This window comes from Phalacrocorax aristotelis, chromosome 5 (genome assembly GCF_949628215.1).
Source record: "Phalacrocorax aristotelis chromosome 5, bGulAri2.1, whole genome shotgun sequence".
Taxonomy (NCBI): domain Eukaryota; kingdom Metazoa; phylum Chordata; class Aves; order Suliformes; family Phalacrocoracidae; genus Phalacrocorax; species Phalacrocorax aristotelis.
Window position 1 is genome coordinate 14,516,169 of NC_134280.1, and position 19,354 is coordinate 14,535,522.

Genomic DNA, 19,354 nt, shown 5'->3' on the forward strand with positions numbered 1-19,354 from the left:
AAGCGGGCGGCGGGGCCGGGGGGGGCCCGGGGGGGGGCAGCGGCCCGGCGGCGGCTGTGGGAACCGCTGGAGCCCCGCTGGGCGTGGAGGGGCCGACGGGCGGTGCGGGGGGAGGCTGCTGAGTGGGTCAGCGTGTCTGGTCCTGCGTGGCGGAGAGCTGGGGCTGGGAGACGGGAGGCGCACGCTGGAGCCGGGGCGCTGAACTGGGCACGGGAGCGCCTGGGGCTCCTACAGCCCGGGAGCGGGCCCAGCCAGCGGGGCTGCCGGCTGTTCCGATTACACCTTCTGTTTTCTTTTTTTGTCTTAACAAAGGAAAATCTACCTTCAAGAATGAAAAGCAAATCTCAAGTCCTCCGTCTTTTTCATTTCAAGTGGCAAGCAGAAGCAGCACACACAAATTTCAGGTGTGCCAGCTAAGAAGCCTCTTCAGCGCATTTCAGTTTTTAAAAGAAGAATAAAACTTCTCGTGTGTTCCTGGACTGCACACATGTGAGCTCTGTTAGCTGGCGCTAATACCAGCGACACAAGAGGGTCAGCTAGAGGATCGGCTCCTTACTGTGATCTAAGAATGAAAGGGACAAATGCTCATCATATATATTTTCTTTCTTGTTCTGTACTGCAAAAGGAAAAACGTAATGCTGTACTTCAAAATCACATACCAATCCTAATCTGATTGTTCACACCAGTTTTAATATAAACACAGTCTGATTGCATGTACAGCACTATAAGTCAAACCCTCAGTATCACTGGAGCTACCCTGTTGGGAGATCAGAATTAGATATAGTATTTCCTCCCTGCCAGTAACAGGTTTTGAGAGGAAAGCTTGGAATGTAAAAAAAGAAATAATGCTAAAAATCCAATCACTCTGACATCCTGTGAGCTAATAAGAGCACGTGAATGCAACAAGCTTAGTACTTCACAGTAATTAATTTGACAGCAAAGAGCTAACAAGAAAACAACAGGCAGAGCAGTGATGACTGGTTCATAGAGGTCACTGTCAAACAAGAAATAGGTGCAAACACAGTCCCACTCCCTTTGAAAACAACTATTTCATTGCCCCAGTGAGAATGTAATGCCAAAGAGGGAAAATGCCATGTCTTCGGTGGGGATAACAAATCTGGGGAGGTATTTCTAGTAGTAAAACAAGGTAGAGGTTTTCTTTTTTTACATACAGTGATATTTAATCATCCCTGTTGCTCACTGCAGTGGCATGTTTTGGCTTTTCTTTCCCCCTCTCTTTTTCGGTTAGCCAAAGCCATTTTGCATATTCAAATACTGGGAAGACTTATCTTCTCTAGCAATTACTAACAAACTAATACACTAATAACCTCTATTGTTATTTAAAGTGTGTCCAACACAGCATTCTGGAGGCAGCGCTCACACAATGGACCTTCTCTGGCTTCCTGCTAGAGAAGGACTTAATCAAACCTTGGATGCTTTCAGGCAGAAGAGCCTACAGGGAGAGCAAACGGGGTTAACAGAAAGAAATGTGCCATTTGATTTCTAGTCGTGCTCAGGGAGCACGGCCTATTGATTGAGCCATAAAGCTCTGTTAATTTTAAGATCTCCTCAGCTTTCAGTTCTTTCCCTTGGGCATAAACTTGTTGCTTACACATAGTGGCTGAACTATCAGGGAAAGGGCAGCTTCACACTCCCCCCACTCTGCTCTCTTCCCCTCTATTCTATTTGTTCTGAGCTCATCTGCCTGAGGACACATTTTCACACATACCTTCTCAAACTGGATGCTATTCATCTGATTCAGGGTCATGCTTTTCCATACATTAAATGCAGGGGAAACTGGGAAGGAAATGGCTGGGATTTGTGCTTAACGGGCAAGCACACAGCTAGCCCGCTGTGAGAAGGTACAGTATCGAACGGTATTTTCTGTAGAAACACCAAGTCCCATGACTGGAATCTGATGCTTATTGAAACTACTGGTATACTGAAATCCCTGTAAACCAAGATCCTCAGCCAGCATAAATCAGCGTGTTTCTGAGGCATCAAATTGCTACAACTCTTCCTCTATAACCTGGATATTTGCTTACGGACGGTTTTCCCAGGGGGCTGCAGATGCAGAAGTCACGCTTCTGGAGAGGCCAGTGGGTGCAGCTCTGCACCTTCCTGAGGTGGTGGGGAGCTCTAGAAACTGATCAAACAGCAACGACACAAGGCAGCGCTTTCACCGCTCTGTGTTTCTGTGATGCTCTCCACGGGACCATAACAATTTACGCTAGCAAAGGATCTAGCCCCTCACAGATTGCTAAAGCACCCTTTATGCTCTTAAACCATTAATAATATCTATTAGGTAACCTTACTAATCCCTTTGAGGAAGGATTTTCTTTACTGTACTGATGGCTAAACTGAATAAAGCTTCGTATATGAGGCCTGGTTTGCACTAGAAATGCTTTTCCTTTGATAACCAGCGAATACAAGTTTTACTAGCACAAGCATCTTTTTCTGCAAGCGTTTCCCAAATAAAATAGGCTATACTGGCAAAAGCACTTTTCTTTGCTTATATAGCTGCATCTACATGGGGGATTTTTGCACATCGTGAAACGCAATCTGTTTTAAATGGCACTTCAGAGGAGCATTGCTGTCCCACAGAAGTTTCAAGGCTAGACCTTGAAGTATATACTTCTGTCCCATATCTGAAAGTGCTTTTTACAAGGTGGCCATTGTCATCTTGCTGGAAATACAGAGAAACTGATATGCACAGTTACAGGGGCAGGCTGGGAGCACTGTGCTCTATCTAGAATTTGTATTCATGCCATTCTTTTGCCTCGGATGAAATTATGTATCTGTAATCAGACTGCTTCCTGACTATGCACAGTTACTTTTAAAACAACTGCAACAAAACCGGGATGTTTCAAAAGCTCCATAATTCTGTAGAAGGGAAAGGCCTATTGAAAATCACATGAGTAAATGCCATTCTGAATGACCTGGACGTTTTCTTAACTGGCAAAGGTAGACATAACTCATGAAAAAAAAAAAACACTAAGAGGTTAATCTGGCTCCTTTGCTCCTGCCTGTGCTTCTTTAACTGAAAACTGTCTGTTAACAGAGATTTGCTCCCTCTAGAAAAACCATCCTACTCTGAACACCACTTGGAAAAGGGGGGTATAGCAAGCAGAAACAAAGGAGACCTGACCAAACTGGGAACTCATCTAGAGCAGGTACAGTGAGAATCTGGAAGATGAGTCACAGAGAAATAAAATAAGGCCCTCAACAGGTTTTTGAAGAGCACCTATTGAATGCTCCTCACACACGTGTCAGGCAGGATGGGGCATGGGGGAGGCAGCAGTACAGGGTTGCAGGGGTATACTCACAGCCTCAGCCTCCCATGCCCGCTGCACCTGCTTCAACGCAGCTGTAGCCCCGCTCCCTCCAGCTCTCCCAGCTCAGCTACCTGCTGGTGCCTCATGGGCAACATATTGTCTGATCAGTCCTCTTCAATGACCCCTTCATGGTCAGGGAAGGTTTGCATCCAAGCTCCCAGGTTTGCTGTGGGGAACGAAGTGCAGGCAGATCTCATGCACCATGAGTGACGCAGTCAGGCACCTCACCTCAGGCAGGTGTCCGCGCAAAGTAGCGTGCCCTTTGGCAAAGGGACCGAGTTCAGGGATCTGCTTCAATTTCTGAAGTAAAGGGACCGAACGCCATCGGGTGGATACCCTGTGTGGTATTCAAAAGCTCTCTGCTGCTCGTTGATGGTCCAGAAGTGCTCTTGTTTCCCTTGCACAGTCTGTCCTCTGCAGTCCAAAGTCGTAGCCTTATAACCAGGCAGTGACTTCCTCTGAAGTTGCTTGTATTGACCTAAATAGTTTGGGGCAGGTGAGGACACACAGACAACATGAAAAAGCTGTGCTGGTTGCCCAACAAAGAAGTGTCTGCTTTGTGGTGAGCACTTTTAACATATAAGCACTTTTAACATACTGTTAAAGAACATGATTTTCACGTTTGTTTAAGTTCACACCAAAAGCCTTGCAAAGTAGCAAAGTGAATAAAAATAAAATCTGCATTTAAGTGGTAAACAATGTAGTTAAAACTTGACTTCTTGTAATTTGAACGCTACTTACTGAGGCAGTGCATTTAGAAGTCGACTGCTGCATTTCTTCTATACATCCAGCCGTGACTGACACAGCTAATAGATCAGGGAAATGAACAGTAGCATGGAGCAATGTTAAAATCAGCTGTCCTGAGGAAATCAGTGGTTATCAGGGAGTGGTGACAAGATGGAGAGGTTTCCCTGCAAGTTTAAATGGAGCTCAGTAGCAAAAAATAGCTGGCACCTTTGCAATGCCATGGGAGAAATGGGATACGAAGCCCGAGTCATTTCATGACAAATAATCAGCAGCACTTGATGAGTACCTGAACATAAGCCACCTTCTCTTTTCTACAAGCAAGCAGCACAACACAGAGCAAGTGCCTACACCTAGTGCCTGTAGGGGAGGCTGCAGCCAGACGACCTGTGTTCAGGCCTGAATTTCTTCTTTTTTACCCCATTTTCACTAGCTGTTAGTTGAGGATGACAGCATTCAACCCTCTGTAAGCTGCTTTAAAATTAAGTGGAGAAAAGCAGCATACAGGAATTCATCTTCTTTGTGGAGCATGACACTAACAGCACAGCTGTATATCAATAGACAATTTCAGGCTGTTCATACTTAAATTTCCCAGTTTTGTTTCCATGAGTCTTTTGTTATATCAAATGAAAACTATCATGCAGTTTGGCTGTTTGCACAAGAACATCAGAGTGGGTTTTTCAAGATGATTGTGATATGGTTGACCGATGCACTCACTGCTGGGGCCAGGAGCAAGGGGTTCCAGTAACAGCACAAAAGTCTCTCAGTTCAGACAAGGAGGATCTTCCACTGGGGCAGAGCAGTAGCACAGTTAGTGGACCTCTATTGATTTATCCCAGCTGAGAGCTGGCCCACATGATTTACCGTCATTTGGCCAGTGCTATTTAGCCATCGCAGGCCTCTAGCAAGTATGTTCAGGCTGTCACACCCTCCGCATTTGCTATGTTGGCATTAGCTACGAGCAAGGTCCTCTGATACCACTTGTTGCTGATGTTCCAGTACTACTGAATCCTGTGAGAGAGTTATTAACAAAAACTTCTGAATCACCTTCTGCCCTGCTCAGTATTTATCAATTATAAGCCAGGGCTGCCTGTCCCATCATGAGGGAATAGCTTGAATATGGGATCAAAACAAAACAGATTGCAAACTCTGTACCACTTGGGTACTAACATCTGCCATTTCTTCCAGAACACCTGAAAAAGCACAGACACTGTGGCAGCTCAGGCTGTCCCCTTGACTGAGATGTCCCCTCAAAGCGGTTTTAAGATTTTTGAGAGTTTTTCACTCCCCAGGTTACAAGTAGGTCTTCTTGTTCTGTTATTTCCCTGCTATGATCTCCTCAGGAGTGGGGCAGCTTATTAACAAAGAATAACCCTAAAACTTCTCCACAGCCCTTTACGTTTTCTGAGTAATAGTCTCACCCTCCCCCAATGTTTATTGCTGTGGTTTAGATCCTTACCAAGAGCATTATTAAGAATAAATCATAGTATGTGGAAATATTACTGTGAAGTACACTGGTACTATTATACAAGGATAAGAAAACAAACCACTGGTCTGGAGACAGCAAGAGCAGGAGCACATGGAGCATATTAAGCAGACATTGGCTCTACCAAACCTACACAGGTACTGTTGTCTTGGGAGGGTGCAGAGCTACAATAGGGAAGTGTGTTGTTCTAGGTTTTTTGCTTAAAAGATGAGAGAGAGGGCCTAGGGGAGGGGAATGCATGAAAAAGTAAAGGATGAACCTTTTTTTTCTTTTTTTTGGCTACTCCAGATGGGGTTTTCCTCTGTTTAAATGCTGAAGGACAGAAAGATTTTAAATTAAAATCTTAATAAATATAGCCCTGAGGCTAGTAACATTATTACATGCAAGATGATTACAGCAACCAAGGCACAAAAGAAATATATATATATTTATTCGAAGCATAATAAGCCTCAGTATTTAGTTAGAAGGCTAGGCAGCTAACTGACTTCCAAACTAGTGAATTTTCCATTCCACTCTGCCGAAAGGATAAACCAACACACATAGTTTGCAGGGCTTGGTTTTATTTCCGTACAAGAGCTTATACTTTGTATAAAAATAAAAATTATAATTGCTCGTGCACATGAGGGTTGGTGGGAAAGAACCCCAAGTTTGCAATATGCAATTGGTGATACGGAATCTATGTCCCCCAGCTTGCTTGAGTGAGGCGTGTTCTCCAAGACATTTTTCAGTTGATCCTAGTCTCAAGACAAGGTACCGCACTTTACTTGTTTGTATAGGGGGTTGGTTGTTTTTAGTTTTTTCTTTTTTTTAATTATGGGAATATTTTAATAAAGGATACAGGGAAAATACAGGGATACAAAGAAAAGGATACAAGCTGATAAAGATGATTAAATCATAGAGCAACTGCGGAGTAGGTCATGAAGTGTTATAATCCCCAACTCCCCTCTGCTTTCTGCCTCAATGTGTTAATGCATCACACTTTAGTACAGTGACACTTTCAGCCCTAGGTGGAAATTCACACATGATGAAGAGGTGGAGGAGGATTTCCAGATGGTCAGACCTCAGGGAGTGCGAAAAGGTGGGGGGAGGAAGGGAGAAACTGCTGAAGGGAATCGGACTTTGGTCACATCAGTAATTTCCAGCTGAAAATGGAATATTAAAAAAAATCTTAAAACAAAAAAAAAATCATCAATGATCCCATACCAGAGCCAGGTGCGTTCAGGTTTGGACGTTATACGTGATAAATCCCCACCAATGTTGGTTGTGAAAGATCCCTTGGAAATATTGGTTTATTTGCGTGCAACAGTGAAAGGTGTGAGCTTCACTCCCTTGGCCAAATTTCAGCATGGGTACTAAAGCATCCTGATGCAGACCCAATTAGTTGTTTTATTCTCCACAGCTCCTCTTTACTGGAGGTTATTGTAAAGTGGTACTTGCTCTGAATCATGCACAAATTTTCCTTCCAGCAGAGGCTGTATTTGGCTGTTGCACATCCTTTGGGACCTTCTTCTGCAGGGCCACCTCTCCAAGAGCAGCGAAGGGCACTGAGACAGAGGAAATGCAAGGCTTGCAGCCACTTGGTCCCATCACACCCCAAAACAGGCCTCACTTTCCCTTTAGGGGAGCATAAGGCAGCAGCTGCTATCACGCAGCTGGACTTCTCTAAGACAACCTCATTTACTGTGGCCTTTTGGGGGGAATGGGAAGGTAGTCATGGTCGAGAGTTCAAGGGGTCTCGTCCTTCAGGGTGAGAGGTGCTAGGGCTGTATAAAGAATTAGCAATACATGGTATTTTAACAGCCACAGCTCTTTCCAGATGTCAGGGTTCAGGAAAATTTAAGATAATTATTTAGGCATCACAGTACTCCTATAACGGGGGCAGGAGTGTCTCATCGTGACAAAACGCATTAGGTATGATGGCTCACACTGCATTTCTAAGGGTTCTTGCTTTGTTTTCTTAGGTGTCGCTTGGGTCAAAGCATTTCCCCTACCACAAAATGGACACTAGAGATGCCAATGGTGTACAGTCACAATGGAAAAGAATATTTTGTTTAATATCAACAGTATGATTGCATGCTATTTACTTGTATTTGTTGCTGGATGGCAACAAAGTAAATCGACCACAGCATAATGAACTACTTAGACAAATCTCATGAGAAACGAGGCTGTCACTCAGTTTCCACTTTGGGGAAATGTTTGTTGTACGTCCACTCCCTGGCACTCCTAGTACAAACCGCGTTGTGCACACAGGTCAGGAAAAAGCTCGAAGAGACATAAGACACTGCTTTGCCTTATTCAACTTCTGCTAGTGCAACTTTAAATCTGTGAAATCTCTGGGTTTAACTGATGCTGAATTCCTCCTCCCATTAATTGACTTTATATGTTAAAATCACTTATGCCATAACAAAGTGCAAAGAAACCTCAGGCATCTGATGTGGTAGAGACTCGCACGATGATATATTCAAGATGCCCAGGTGCCTGTCACTGGCTCTAGTGGCAAGCCAAAAGCCTCTGAGCCTTGTAAAGCCTGAAGCATCCATCTCAGACTTCAGCCCCTTACAATGACTAGATGAACATCTCTGAGTTTCTTCCCTAAGGATGCAGTGCAGCAGGTGTTTTCAGTCTGCCCACCTTCCAGATCAGGTGTCCAAAAATGCAGCAATAAATATAATTTTTTTCTTCCCTTTTTCTAAAAGAGCTCAAGGTGGGTGGAGAGGATGGGCATAGGCTATTTTTATTCATACCTTAATTTAGCCAGTAGTCCAACATTTCATGAAATAAGAGCTGGGCTCAGCCCACTTCCCTGCCTGACAGGAGTCCTGGGGAGCATGAGAGACAGGTCAGGTCTTCTCAGAAGGAGCAATGGGGCAATGCCAGGACAGGAGCACTTTCCAAGCCTCCAGCTGAGTCAGTGTGTGACTGACAGGAACATGATCCCACAGCTCTCGAGGTAGACAGTTTAGAGGCACAAGGCCAGGCCTCCCTGCTTCCCAAAACATCTGAAACTACCCAATTCATGAGACCAGTTTTAAGAGGACAGAGGCAGTCCCCTCCCTGGCACAGAGCACACCCTGGTAAGTGCACTCTGCTGGGAGAAGAGACATACACACTCCCTGGGGCAGAAGGGAATTGAGCCATGTGAAATTCCCCATGTTCGGCACTAGCCTTTTGAGCGCCAAGTGTAGTGTATACAAAACACCGCCGTGTTGCCAACCACCCTGCCTTTCCCTTGCAAGAATGGACCCACACTCTATTCCAGGAAATGAGCCAAGAGAATGCCTAAATTGTGAAGCCTAAGGGATCCTCAGCCCCCAGGGAAGGTAGATTGAAGAAGCTGTGTTCCCCATCACTTCTGCAGGCAGCAAAGCAGCCTCTTGGTTTTGGTGGCTGCCATTTTGAGGTGGTACATGCCACAGGAACCTTTGCTATGAAAGGTAAAGGTCCAGAGTTTGTGGTGGCTTCTGAGAACAGGCGTTCCAACGCTCCGTGGTGATGCCCAAGAACTTTGTCTGCTTCCCACAAACTGAAACATCACTGCCATTGCCATACTAGCAGTCCACAAAGCAACAGCAGATGGAGCTCGCCCAGAGTCCAAACCATTGTGTGATAAACACTGTACAGATCCAGGTCTGCCCAGAGAGTGGGCATTACTGGAGAGCAGAGAGATGACAAGTTAAAGTTGCCAAGTGACTCTTCCCCCTATCTAAGTGATAGGGCACAAACTTGCAGGATTCAGCCTGTAGCAAAATCGGTCCTGCTGTAACTTATGTTCTGCCTAGGCAACAGGGCTGAATTTAACAGTTGCTGTTAAAGAACAATAAAATAATACAGGTGTAAGTAAGGGTGGATTTAGACAAGGCAAACAACTGTATGTATTAAGACTTGAAAGTAAACACGTGAGTGATAGCAGTCAATAGAGACTGTTCTTACAGCAGAAGTGGAAGAGCTGCATGAATAGAAAAGTAAATGGATAGAAGCAGAGTATTTACCTGTAATATGACTGCAGCGGTGAACTATTACTGGCATGAAACACAATGAGTAAACAGGTTCTCATCCCTATGGCTGGGATATTTTGTTATTCAGCAGAGACCACTCAGTACACAGAGAAGACTCTCTTCTCACTATGGACTTCTAGGCTTTAGCGGTTATATTCTCGTTTGGGGCTTCTGACACACAAATACATGTAAAAGGCCTTCATAAGAGGAAATGCCTAGCACCTTTAACTGGGAAGCCAAAATTAACAGTCTTGCTAAGACACCTTTCCTACCCTCACCCCTTGGGTTAGCTTTCAAAACAACAGGAGACACAAAGGAGCCCATGACAACCAGAAAGGAGAACCTGCCAGCAGCAGAAGGAAGCAGGGGTTGCTCCATGCATGCGTCACTTGCTGCAGCCTGTCTGGGGTGATGGTGTTAGCAGCAGCAAAGGGTTACAAGGAAAGTTGGGGCAGGTTGGAAGTGGGCCTGGATGCTCCAGAGCTTTTCGCCTTTTACTTCCTTAGCTTTTCCACAGCTAGGAAAAAGCCGAGAGCCCATTCCAATTTCTGTATTCAGGATAGGTCTTCATCAACTTGTTTAACTGAAAGTCCTGTTGTGTGGTGGGTGGTTCTTTTTTGGTGTTTTGGTGTTTTTTTTGTTTTTTTTTTTTTTTTTTTAAGAAAGGAAGAGAACAGAAAGTAAAGCATGTGTCCCTTTGTCAGATTCACATTTCAAATGCTCCAAAGTTATTTAATACCTTGGACTTTTTGTCTTATGGGGATTTTTGTCTTATGGGGAAGACTGTTCCCCCGGAACCTATATTCCCATCTCTTTCCAAAAAATGAAGAACAAAAGATAAGTTTTAACTTGGTGTTGATGCAATATTCACCCCACCCAGAACACTGTAACCAACTTTGAAAGCTCATGTAAAAAACATGAAGAGTAATTTTTACTTAGCTCTTGTTATGAACAATCCAGAGATAAGAAACAAGGCAAGACACGTCTCAGCTGCAAGTGTGAACATGATCTCAACACTGCAACATTTTCCTTGCCTGGCTAGAGATGGGTTGGCAGCATGAGGTATATGAAGGTAGGTTACAGGTGACAACAATGTAAAAAGCCTGTTATTAAACTAGGTGTAAGCAGTCTTGAAACTTCATTAGGGCCAGGAAATTCAGCCCTGGACATCGCACCTGATTATTCACTAGAAATTGACATTAAACAAATGCTGTAATTTTGAAGCTAAGTTGGAGAGAATTCAGGTGCAGCTTTTCCTGCCTTCTGACTGGGCAGCGGATGGAAAGCAGTCTGTATCATGGACAAATTCCACATGCTTTCCTCTTTCAGGAGGCAAGTGAAGTCTTCATGACAAGTTTTCACCAGGTGCAGAGGACAGGTCATTTGCTGTCCTTTAACTACAACTATAGATGAGGAGTGAACTGCCGAATGCACTGTGTTAAAGGTGCATTTGAGCACTGACCTATTTTTGTTCATCTGCCATGGGAGAGACATGTGGAAACATTGTGGTTTGATGGGTTTGATTAAAAATATGCTAATGAATAAAGAAAATTAAGTGTATCCCTTGGGCTCCTGGCAAGCTGCCAAGACAGACACTGGGACCACCAGCAGGGGGTCCTTATGCTTCAGCTTTTGCAATCCTTCAGATTCCTACTGAGGAAGATGGTGACCCAGTGGAAACAGGGCTTTGAGTGTTTTGTATGTCCTGTCTCCACTCCTCTACAAATGCCACAATATTTGTAAATTTATGCCCCAGGTGCTAGAATCAGCAAGCATAAGAACATCTTTGTTTTCACTGAAAAAAATACTTCTACCCATCATTGTTGAAGGAAAAGCTTGCAAACATGAAGCAAGTGCACTCAAAAGGCTTGGAAACAAAGAGGCTGTGAAAGAGAACTCCAAGTTCATTTTCTAAAGCATCTCATTATTTCTAAACCAAATGTAGTTTTGGAGGCCTGACTTATGGTTTTCAAGCTCCTGAGGCAAAGCTGCAAATGTGGCCTCTATTCCCACGCAGGAGAAGCTCTGCCTGCCCTCCTCCCTCCATACTGTTCAGGGAGGGGAAGAAGGGAAAGGCAAATCAAAACAACTCTGAACAGGCAGAGTGTTACCCTCTGCTCCACAACTGTATGCTACACTACCATCATCACTTAAATGAATTTACTCAAGGTACCACATTAGAAAGCTCTAACCTGGCTGCTGGAATAGGTGAATCACTTGCTCTGCTGCTGTTCCTCAGGTAGGAAGCAGCTCTCATTAGCTAAGTCTGAAGTGTCCAGCTCTCCTAGTGCTCATAACCCTTCCGTGGGTAGTTGTTTTTCCCATAGTCTGATTCACTCTCCATTGTCCTGCAGTCTTCAGAGCTGGAGTGGGGCTGCTGACCATAGCTGGGAATGCAAGTGCTTGTCATCCAGTGGCACTGCTCAGTACTTAACTGGAGTACAGTCACCAGCAGTGAAAGGAAGGAAGGGCCTATGTTTACTTAAACTGTCTGAACCTGAGTAGAACTGGGAAGATTTGAAACCCTAGGGGGAAAGATGAACATCTAAGTACAAAGAACTAAGCAGGCCTATAAAGAAATGAAAAAAGACCCCAGAGTGAAAGAGGATTTCCACAGCCATGTCCAGGGCACTAACTAGAAGAATAGCCATATTTAAAACCAAACACACAGTCCATCCACCCTGCAGGCATTTTTTCAGCAACCTAGCAGATTCTGGTTTTCATAGCTCCAACTCCCAAGCAGGAAACAAAGTTGTAACTTCTGATTTCTGAATCCTGTCACTCTGGGTAAGGATCGCTCTGTCAGGGAGGTCTGTGTCTGACCCGGACCATCTCTCCCAGGTTCTCATCTGGCTCTTCAATTTTAGAAGAGCTAACTTTTAGGAGCGAAACTGCAGGCTATATTGGGCAACGTTGCCATGATGGCTTTCATTTAGAAGCAAAACTGAGCCTGGCTATTTTTCAGATAATTACTCCTTCCCCCAGTCCACAGTTGTTTTCCTTGTTTACACCTATAGAAGCGTAATACCATTATTTTGTGGGGAGGGTAATCATGTTACAGAGCGCTCTTACAGACCACAGGTTGAGAAACACTCATCCAAACAGCAAGTTCAGTTTGTTGTATGTGTTTTCCTTTTAAAACCAAAACAGAGCACTATTAAACAGTAGGGAGTAGCTTTCCTTGTCTCTCAATGCTACATGTATGCACAAGTTTGTCCTTGAATTCTGGTATTTGGCCTATGAAGCCAACATGCATAAAGCCTCCAATACCCTGAACACTAAGCTTTAAAAAACAAACTCTATAAACTCTGATTATATCAAAAACATGATTCTGCCTCAAAGCCAAGTAACAAAGCCCATTGAAAGGAACTTACTGTAAACTCTAGAGATTAATCAGCTTTATCAGGAAGGCAACTGCAGAACATATGGTCCCAGTCTCACCTCAGCATTTTACCTCCAACCCCTTTGGAGTTACAAGGCTTAAGAGGCCATTTGCTGGTATTTCCCTGGTATTCCCACAATAGACACTAACTAGTTTGTAGTTTGTGGGGGAAGAGAGACTGAGGGACAGGGAAAAAAGATTTTTAAATAGGATATCCTCCCCCTCCCCCCATTAAGGCTTTATACTGCAAAGGAAAAAACAGCATCTTTAGTCACCCTTAGAAACAAAATGTTTTGTGAAGTACTGCACAGTCCCATGGAACAATAAGTATTCTTTCTGGCATGCAAATCAGTGCTCAGTGAGCAGAACAAACTTACTCTTGCAGTGCAAACTGGTTTAATGCCATAGAAATCCTAAAGCCACCATCCTCATGAGAAATTGGGTGTTCTGCTGCACACTGGAATGTTTAAACAAGAATTAACATTAGCATTTGCATGCAAAAGGAAGATTTTAATTTAGAATGAGGTCTCCTACTGCATGAGAATCATACAGCAGAGCAACGAGACCAGAAGAATCCAGTTAGCACAGATTTCCACATGTAATTCAGGTAAATTAATAGCAGCTACTTGCATACTCATCTGAGCATGTTGAACAGCCCCTCTCCATGGTAGAGCTTCTAACTCTTAAAGCCACAAGATGGAGCCAACAGTTCTCAGGAAGAGGTGCCTGTACCATCCCAGGAACCCGCAGAGCATTTAGCACACAGAAGAAACCATGCTAGTTTAGTGTTCTGGTTGGGGCAGAACGCAGGCAAGTATGAAGGCAGAAGCCAAGCTATGTACGTACAATCATTCTCCAGTTTGATCCTGCCGCACCTTAAGGCAGGCATGTTCCTCACAAGTATCCACAGAGCATCTGAAGAAAAAGGTACCATTCTGGGCTTTGGGTACAGCTATATAGTACAGCTGTGCTCAGAACCCTCTTCCAGCTTCCTACACAACACTTTTCACATTACCCTTTCTCTGCTGCAGAACATTTTAAGAAATACTTCACTGGAAAGGAGAGCTGCCTAAGACACCACGGCAATCTGAAACACAGGGCAAACACCAGGCATGTACTATGTAAACAAGATTATGTAAATTGCCGTAATCCTTGGCTATAAATCATCAGCAAGGAGATGTTCTGCTTCTAATTTGTATGGCAGTAGCAGCAGAAACCACACCCAAAGTTTACTGTGAATCCCCTTTCTATGCCACTTGAAATTAAGTGGCATAACAGTGCAGCGAGTCTGTCCTGAACCATCCTGCCTCAGAGGCATCTCAGCTTCTCTGCTGCAGTTTCTTCATTGCGAACCAACACAGCATATGGACTCTGGCACACTCAGGAAACTAAGGATCAATATTTCCACATGATATTGCTTGTTCTATTATGTGAGCCACAAAACAGACTGAAGAAAGAAAGCAACTCTGTCATTTATACAGTTGATATAAGCTGTCTGATCCAGTTTGGTTGTAGAAAATTAACTACGAATTAATCAAACTACCATACCAGTTCAGTCCTGAAACTTACGCAGACCATTTCAGGAAAACAGATGATGTGGTCCTCAGTCACTCCTCCTCCCCTCCCTTCCCACAGTCTGTAACATAATCACATTACAGATTTGATACAAAGGTTAGCTCCAGACACTGGAAGTCAGCAGTTGCCTGGTTCAAGTATTTGGGTATCAGACATGCTTTTAGAATGCTGTAAGAACCAATAACAAATATTATGCCTGTTTTTCTTTTTATTATCAATAGTAATACAAATCAGTTGTATTAGCATGATAATGAAAAGTGACCAGTTTTATAGACATTAAAAATGTTTGTGCAAGTTAGAGACAAAGCTCTAAGGCTATAAGAAAAAATTTACATTGTATAGTGTAGCATACATAGTTTAGAGGCAATTATTAAATCTTGCAATCACAATCACTTCCTCTACACTAAGCCTTTTTCTTTGTGTTAGAGATAACACCTTCCCCTCTCAAGAGGAACACCTGCCATTCCCATGAAGTGTGGAGATTACAGTGAAAGTCATAGCTTTTTTGTTCCTTTTCCCTCCCTCTCCCAACTATAAAGTCAACAAGAGGTGAACATTGCAACATATGCTTATAGCAATTAAAGCTTCTGTCTACACAGGCTTTGAGTTGAATTAATAAACAGTATCCTCTTTTTGAGCCAGAATTTATAGACCTGTCAGCCCCAAGGACTGGGTTAACGCTTTGGAAAGCTTTAAGAAACAACCTTTGTGAGCACTGAGTTAGACGCATTTCCCCCCACCTCATACTACATTCCAGACTGTAGCTTTGTGCCTGAATACAATGAAGTATTCTTAAGTGGAATTAGCCAGATAGGATTCAACTGGAACTTCAGAAGGCCATTAATATCTTACTGAAGTTTAATGTCCAGTAAATGTATGCATACATCTTTCTCTTCATCAATTGTTCACATAGAAATTGCAGTAAAGGTGTATTAGTCTGTATAGAACAGATGGCACAAGTCATTGAAGATGCACTTCGTGCTGCACCTGTACTCTCACTTAGAGAGATGCTCCTCTAAAAAAGTCAAGTCTGCCTCTCCACAGCTGGAGTGTAACCTGCTTTTTGAAGTGGCATTTCATATACTGACTTAGCCCCCATTATAATGGGGGCTTCTCATACATGTTTGCTCAAACCAGAAGGAAGACTGGAGCACTTGAACACCCACAACTAAGCCACATATGAAAGACTGCATACTGCAGTAAACAGCTCCCTGATTATATTAAGCCATTACACAAGAATAATATTTGAATGCTTAAGTGCAAGTGCATAGTCAAGTCTTGCATGACCTCCAGCTTCAAATATTAGTTACTTGCCTAGAGCCATGCTCCAGAAAGATTTAAGAGCACATTACACTGTAGAAGAGAAGTCTTGGTCTTTAATTACCTAACATGCAAAGGCTGCCAGAATATATCAGCTTCAAGACAGCCTGCAGTTGCCTCAGCTGCACAGCATGGCTAGCAGGCAGCCACACCCCCCCATCTTGTCAAAGTCCTCCTTGCTTGATGGACCCGATCTGCACCTACTCATTTAGAGTAGAAGCCAAAGCTCCCTTTACTCTGCTCACAGGAAACTCTCAAGTCCAAAGGAAGCATTTTTCTGTGCCTTTTTAATTCACTCTAGTCAACCCACCTGATGTTGATATCCACTGATGTCCAGTGAAGCACACCTGAAAGTCATTTAGGGAACTTCTAATTGTATCACCCCTATTTAAGAAGGGCATCCATTCAGACACTTCCACCATGAGGTGGGGGCAACAGGATTCCAAGCTGGGGAACAGTGTTGTTGTCTTCCTGGTACAAGTTGGAATGCTTGTTGCCCACTGTTATGAAGTAAACAAGGCAGCTACCTTGGCTGTCATGTTTTCAGCTGTAACTGGAAAGTTAAACTGAAGTTTGCCACAAGTACAGAAGAGGAATACTGAAAAGCTGCTGTACTTAGTGTCCAGGCCTAGTCTTTCTAGAAAAGGTGACAAGCACAGAACACTAAAGAGATGCGGTATCAAGCCATGAAACAGCAAGCACCTTCTTCCAAGAAAGTCCACCTCAATGGCAGAGCTTTATCTGTTGAAAAAATAACCTGAGAACAGCACATGGACTGTAAGAACACCAGTGGCAGACTCACTGTTCTAAGCAGAAATTAATCTGTCCTACTGAATACTGTCAGGTACTTTAAAGAGATCAAAGGTCAAAGCATGCAAGTCTCTTGAGCCAATACAGCCGAGGTGCTCATTGTGAGCTTTGCCGAGTTCATCATATAGCAGGGAAAGCTCAGTTTTGTTAGACACATTTTACAGTCCACCTCAGAGGGGCTTGACCTAGATAAACAATAGTTGAGTTCACATTACAAGCTTATCCTTTAGGTTAATTCAGGACTTAACCTTTAGGTCTCAACTAAAACCAAACCTAAGTGAGTTGCCTTCCTTCAGAAGCAGACATTAATTTGCCATGTTCACAGTGTGCACTCAAAAGAGGACTTTATCCATGGAAGCTTAAGAGGAAACTTTCTTAGTGAAGCATTATAGCTCCAAGTGCCCCATTAGGTGCTTAGGCTTTAGTCACAGGCAATACAGCTCAAATGACAAGTTCTGTAAGCCAGCAGGCTCCCAGCCTCTGCTTCAAAATTGTATTGTCAAGTTGGCTTTGTAATACTAATTACACTGTTCAGAGATAAATATTGCCAGAACTGGTTATCCTTTCTTTCTGTTCATACAAGATAACATTAACAAAGAAGGAATTTAACTTGACAAGAATGAAGATTACAGCACCTTTTATTTAGTACAGTTTCCCCAATCCAATGAGTTGCCTGACAAGTTGAACTAGTTATGGAAGACAATGAGTTTGCAATAAGTCCTTGTGAAACCTCAGACCAACAGAGGTTTTAATATCTAACACATCTTTTTTTCAAAGTTCAGAAGTAGAATGCACAAGAGCAATCTAGTACATGTTAAAAAATGTTTTTCAACCTCAAATCACAATATTAAGTACTGAACAGTATTCCCTACTCCTTCACCTCAAAAAGAAACACTATGTTAACTTAGTGCTGCAGCATGCTTCACTGAACAGCCACATAGCCTATTCCTTTCACCAAGTTTTAAGCATCCAGCTCACAAGCAAGATACAGTCACTAAGTGTCTCTACTCCTTCAAAATAGAAGATAGCCATAATTCATTAAGAGACTCCACAATCAGAAGAGTTACTTTCCACAACAGTGACAGAAGTATTTTTTGGCAACTGCACTTAAACCGCATCAGAAAGCTCAGTTCAGTAGGCTAAGAGGACTTGCTAAATACTGACTTTTCTTTCATTTCTAGGCTGCTTTTGTTGATCAATGTGCCTACCATTGCATAACTGACAGGAAAACTCAACATGCATCTCCATGTGCTAGGTTGCTGTGCATCAGAAACAGTACATATAAAATTAACAGTGACTAACAGACATGGCAACTGCTTAATTTTGTTTGCTTTTTGACACCATACAACTCACTAGCCAGCTAATCATTGAGAGGTAGCATGTATGCCTCACCTATACCAAGTCATGATTGTGCGATGTGACCCATCCTTACTCAAAGTTCTCATCTTTAGCAAGACAAGAGATACAGATGTTCCCACTTTTCCAACGTGATCACAAGTGTTCCAATATAAACAAAACTGATGAAGTCAACACTTTGATTTTCACTATTCCAGTACCAGGGAGGGGAAGGATGATGGATGTAGAGTGAGTGTAATTGAGTCTAACCACAATACATGGAAGAAACTCAGGACAGCCTTTCAAGGATATGTCAATACTACTATTCCTTTTGAAGAAAGGCTTACAGTCATTTTCTCACCCCATACCACTAATTTAAGGATGAGAAGACAGACCAGTAGGGAATGCATCTAGCCAGTATTTAAATATAAATTTTTGCATTGCCTAAATAAGTTTGAATTGAGTCCACAGGCTTGATTCATGAATGCTGTATTGACTAAACAGAACATGGAAGAAAGTTTTTGAATTGACTCTCAAGTGTCAGTTGCTATTTCTTACATGGAGAGTAGGGAGAAAGCCAGCATATTTCATTGTAAGAAATATCAGTGACAACTAACAGAAGATGGAGACTCAAACCCTTTGCCAGATGTCATCTACCTTTCTGCAGTTTGCAACATCAAGGAGGGCAGCAACAGTGGAAAAAATGTTTGAACCTGAACAGCTGTGCTTGTTAAGGCCAGTAGAGGTTCAAGAGAAACATTGGAGTACACTAGGAAGTTAATATGAAAGTACTTTGTGTAACCAAGCAGAAGGATTGTAGTTCTGAAACTGTTTCTAGTTTTGAAAGAAACTGGGAAGGCAGAGCCCGTTTAAGTAGGCGTAGGTTTTGTTGGATACCAGAAATGGTTTCAGAGTTCTGTTTTCACATTTTGAAGGTGTGATATGCAAAGCAAAAGATAAGGGAGTCAATACAGACTTCCTTTCATGAATCCAGCCCTATATCCTTAGTGGTATCTTATCCATGCCCCCTGTAGAGAGATATTTACAGTTCAAGCATCACAGTAAGCAGCATCTTTCTTTAAAGCTTTTCTTGTTCTTGCCACTTTTCTTGCCATTCTTGTCTTTGTTTTCTGACATTTTCTTTGCTCTGATTTCTCTCATTAAATCAAAGAATACCTAGGAGGGAAAAATAAAGATTGATTAAACAAGATCTGACACCAGAAAGCAGATAAAAACAACTGTATTAAGCAGCAAATAAAGATGTACCACACTGTACCTAACACAGCAGAACTGAGTCTAGACATAGATCCCAGTGACACATTCAACATCAGAATTATGTAACATGTCAAAAGCAGTGGCAAGAAGTAGGACA

At 43.0% G+C, this 19,354-nt stretch overlaps 1 protein-coding gene across 3 annotated transcripts in view; it reads right to left on the bottom strand.

Moving 5' to 3' along the window:
- Nucleotides 1-17,267: 17,267 nt before the first annotated feature.
- Nucleotides 17,268-19,354, bottom strand: part of RALB (RAS like proto-oncogene B) — a 49,821-nt gene continuing 47,734 nt past the window's right edge. For all 3 annotated transcript variants that reach the window (XM_075093067.1, XM_075093069.1, XM_075093066.1), the window contains exon 5: nucleotides 17,268-19,158. In XM_075093067.1, the coding sequence (XP_074949168.1) occupies nucleotides 19,039-19,158 (120 nt within the window). In that variant the 3' untranslated portion in view covers nucleotides 17,268-19,038. The remainder of the gene's footprint in view (nucleotides 19,159-19,354) is intronic.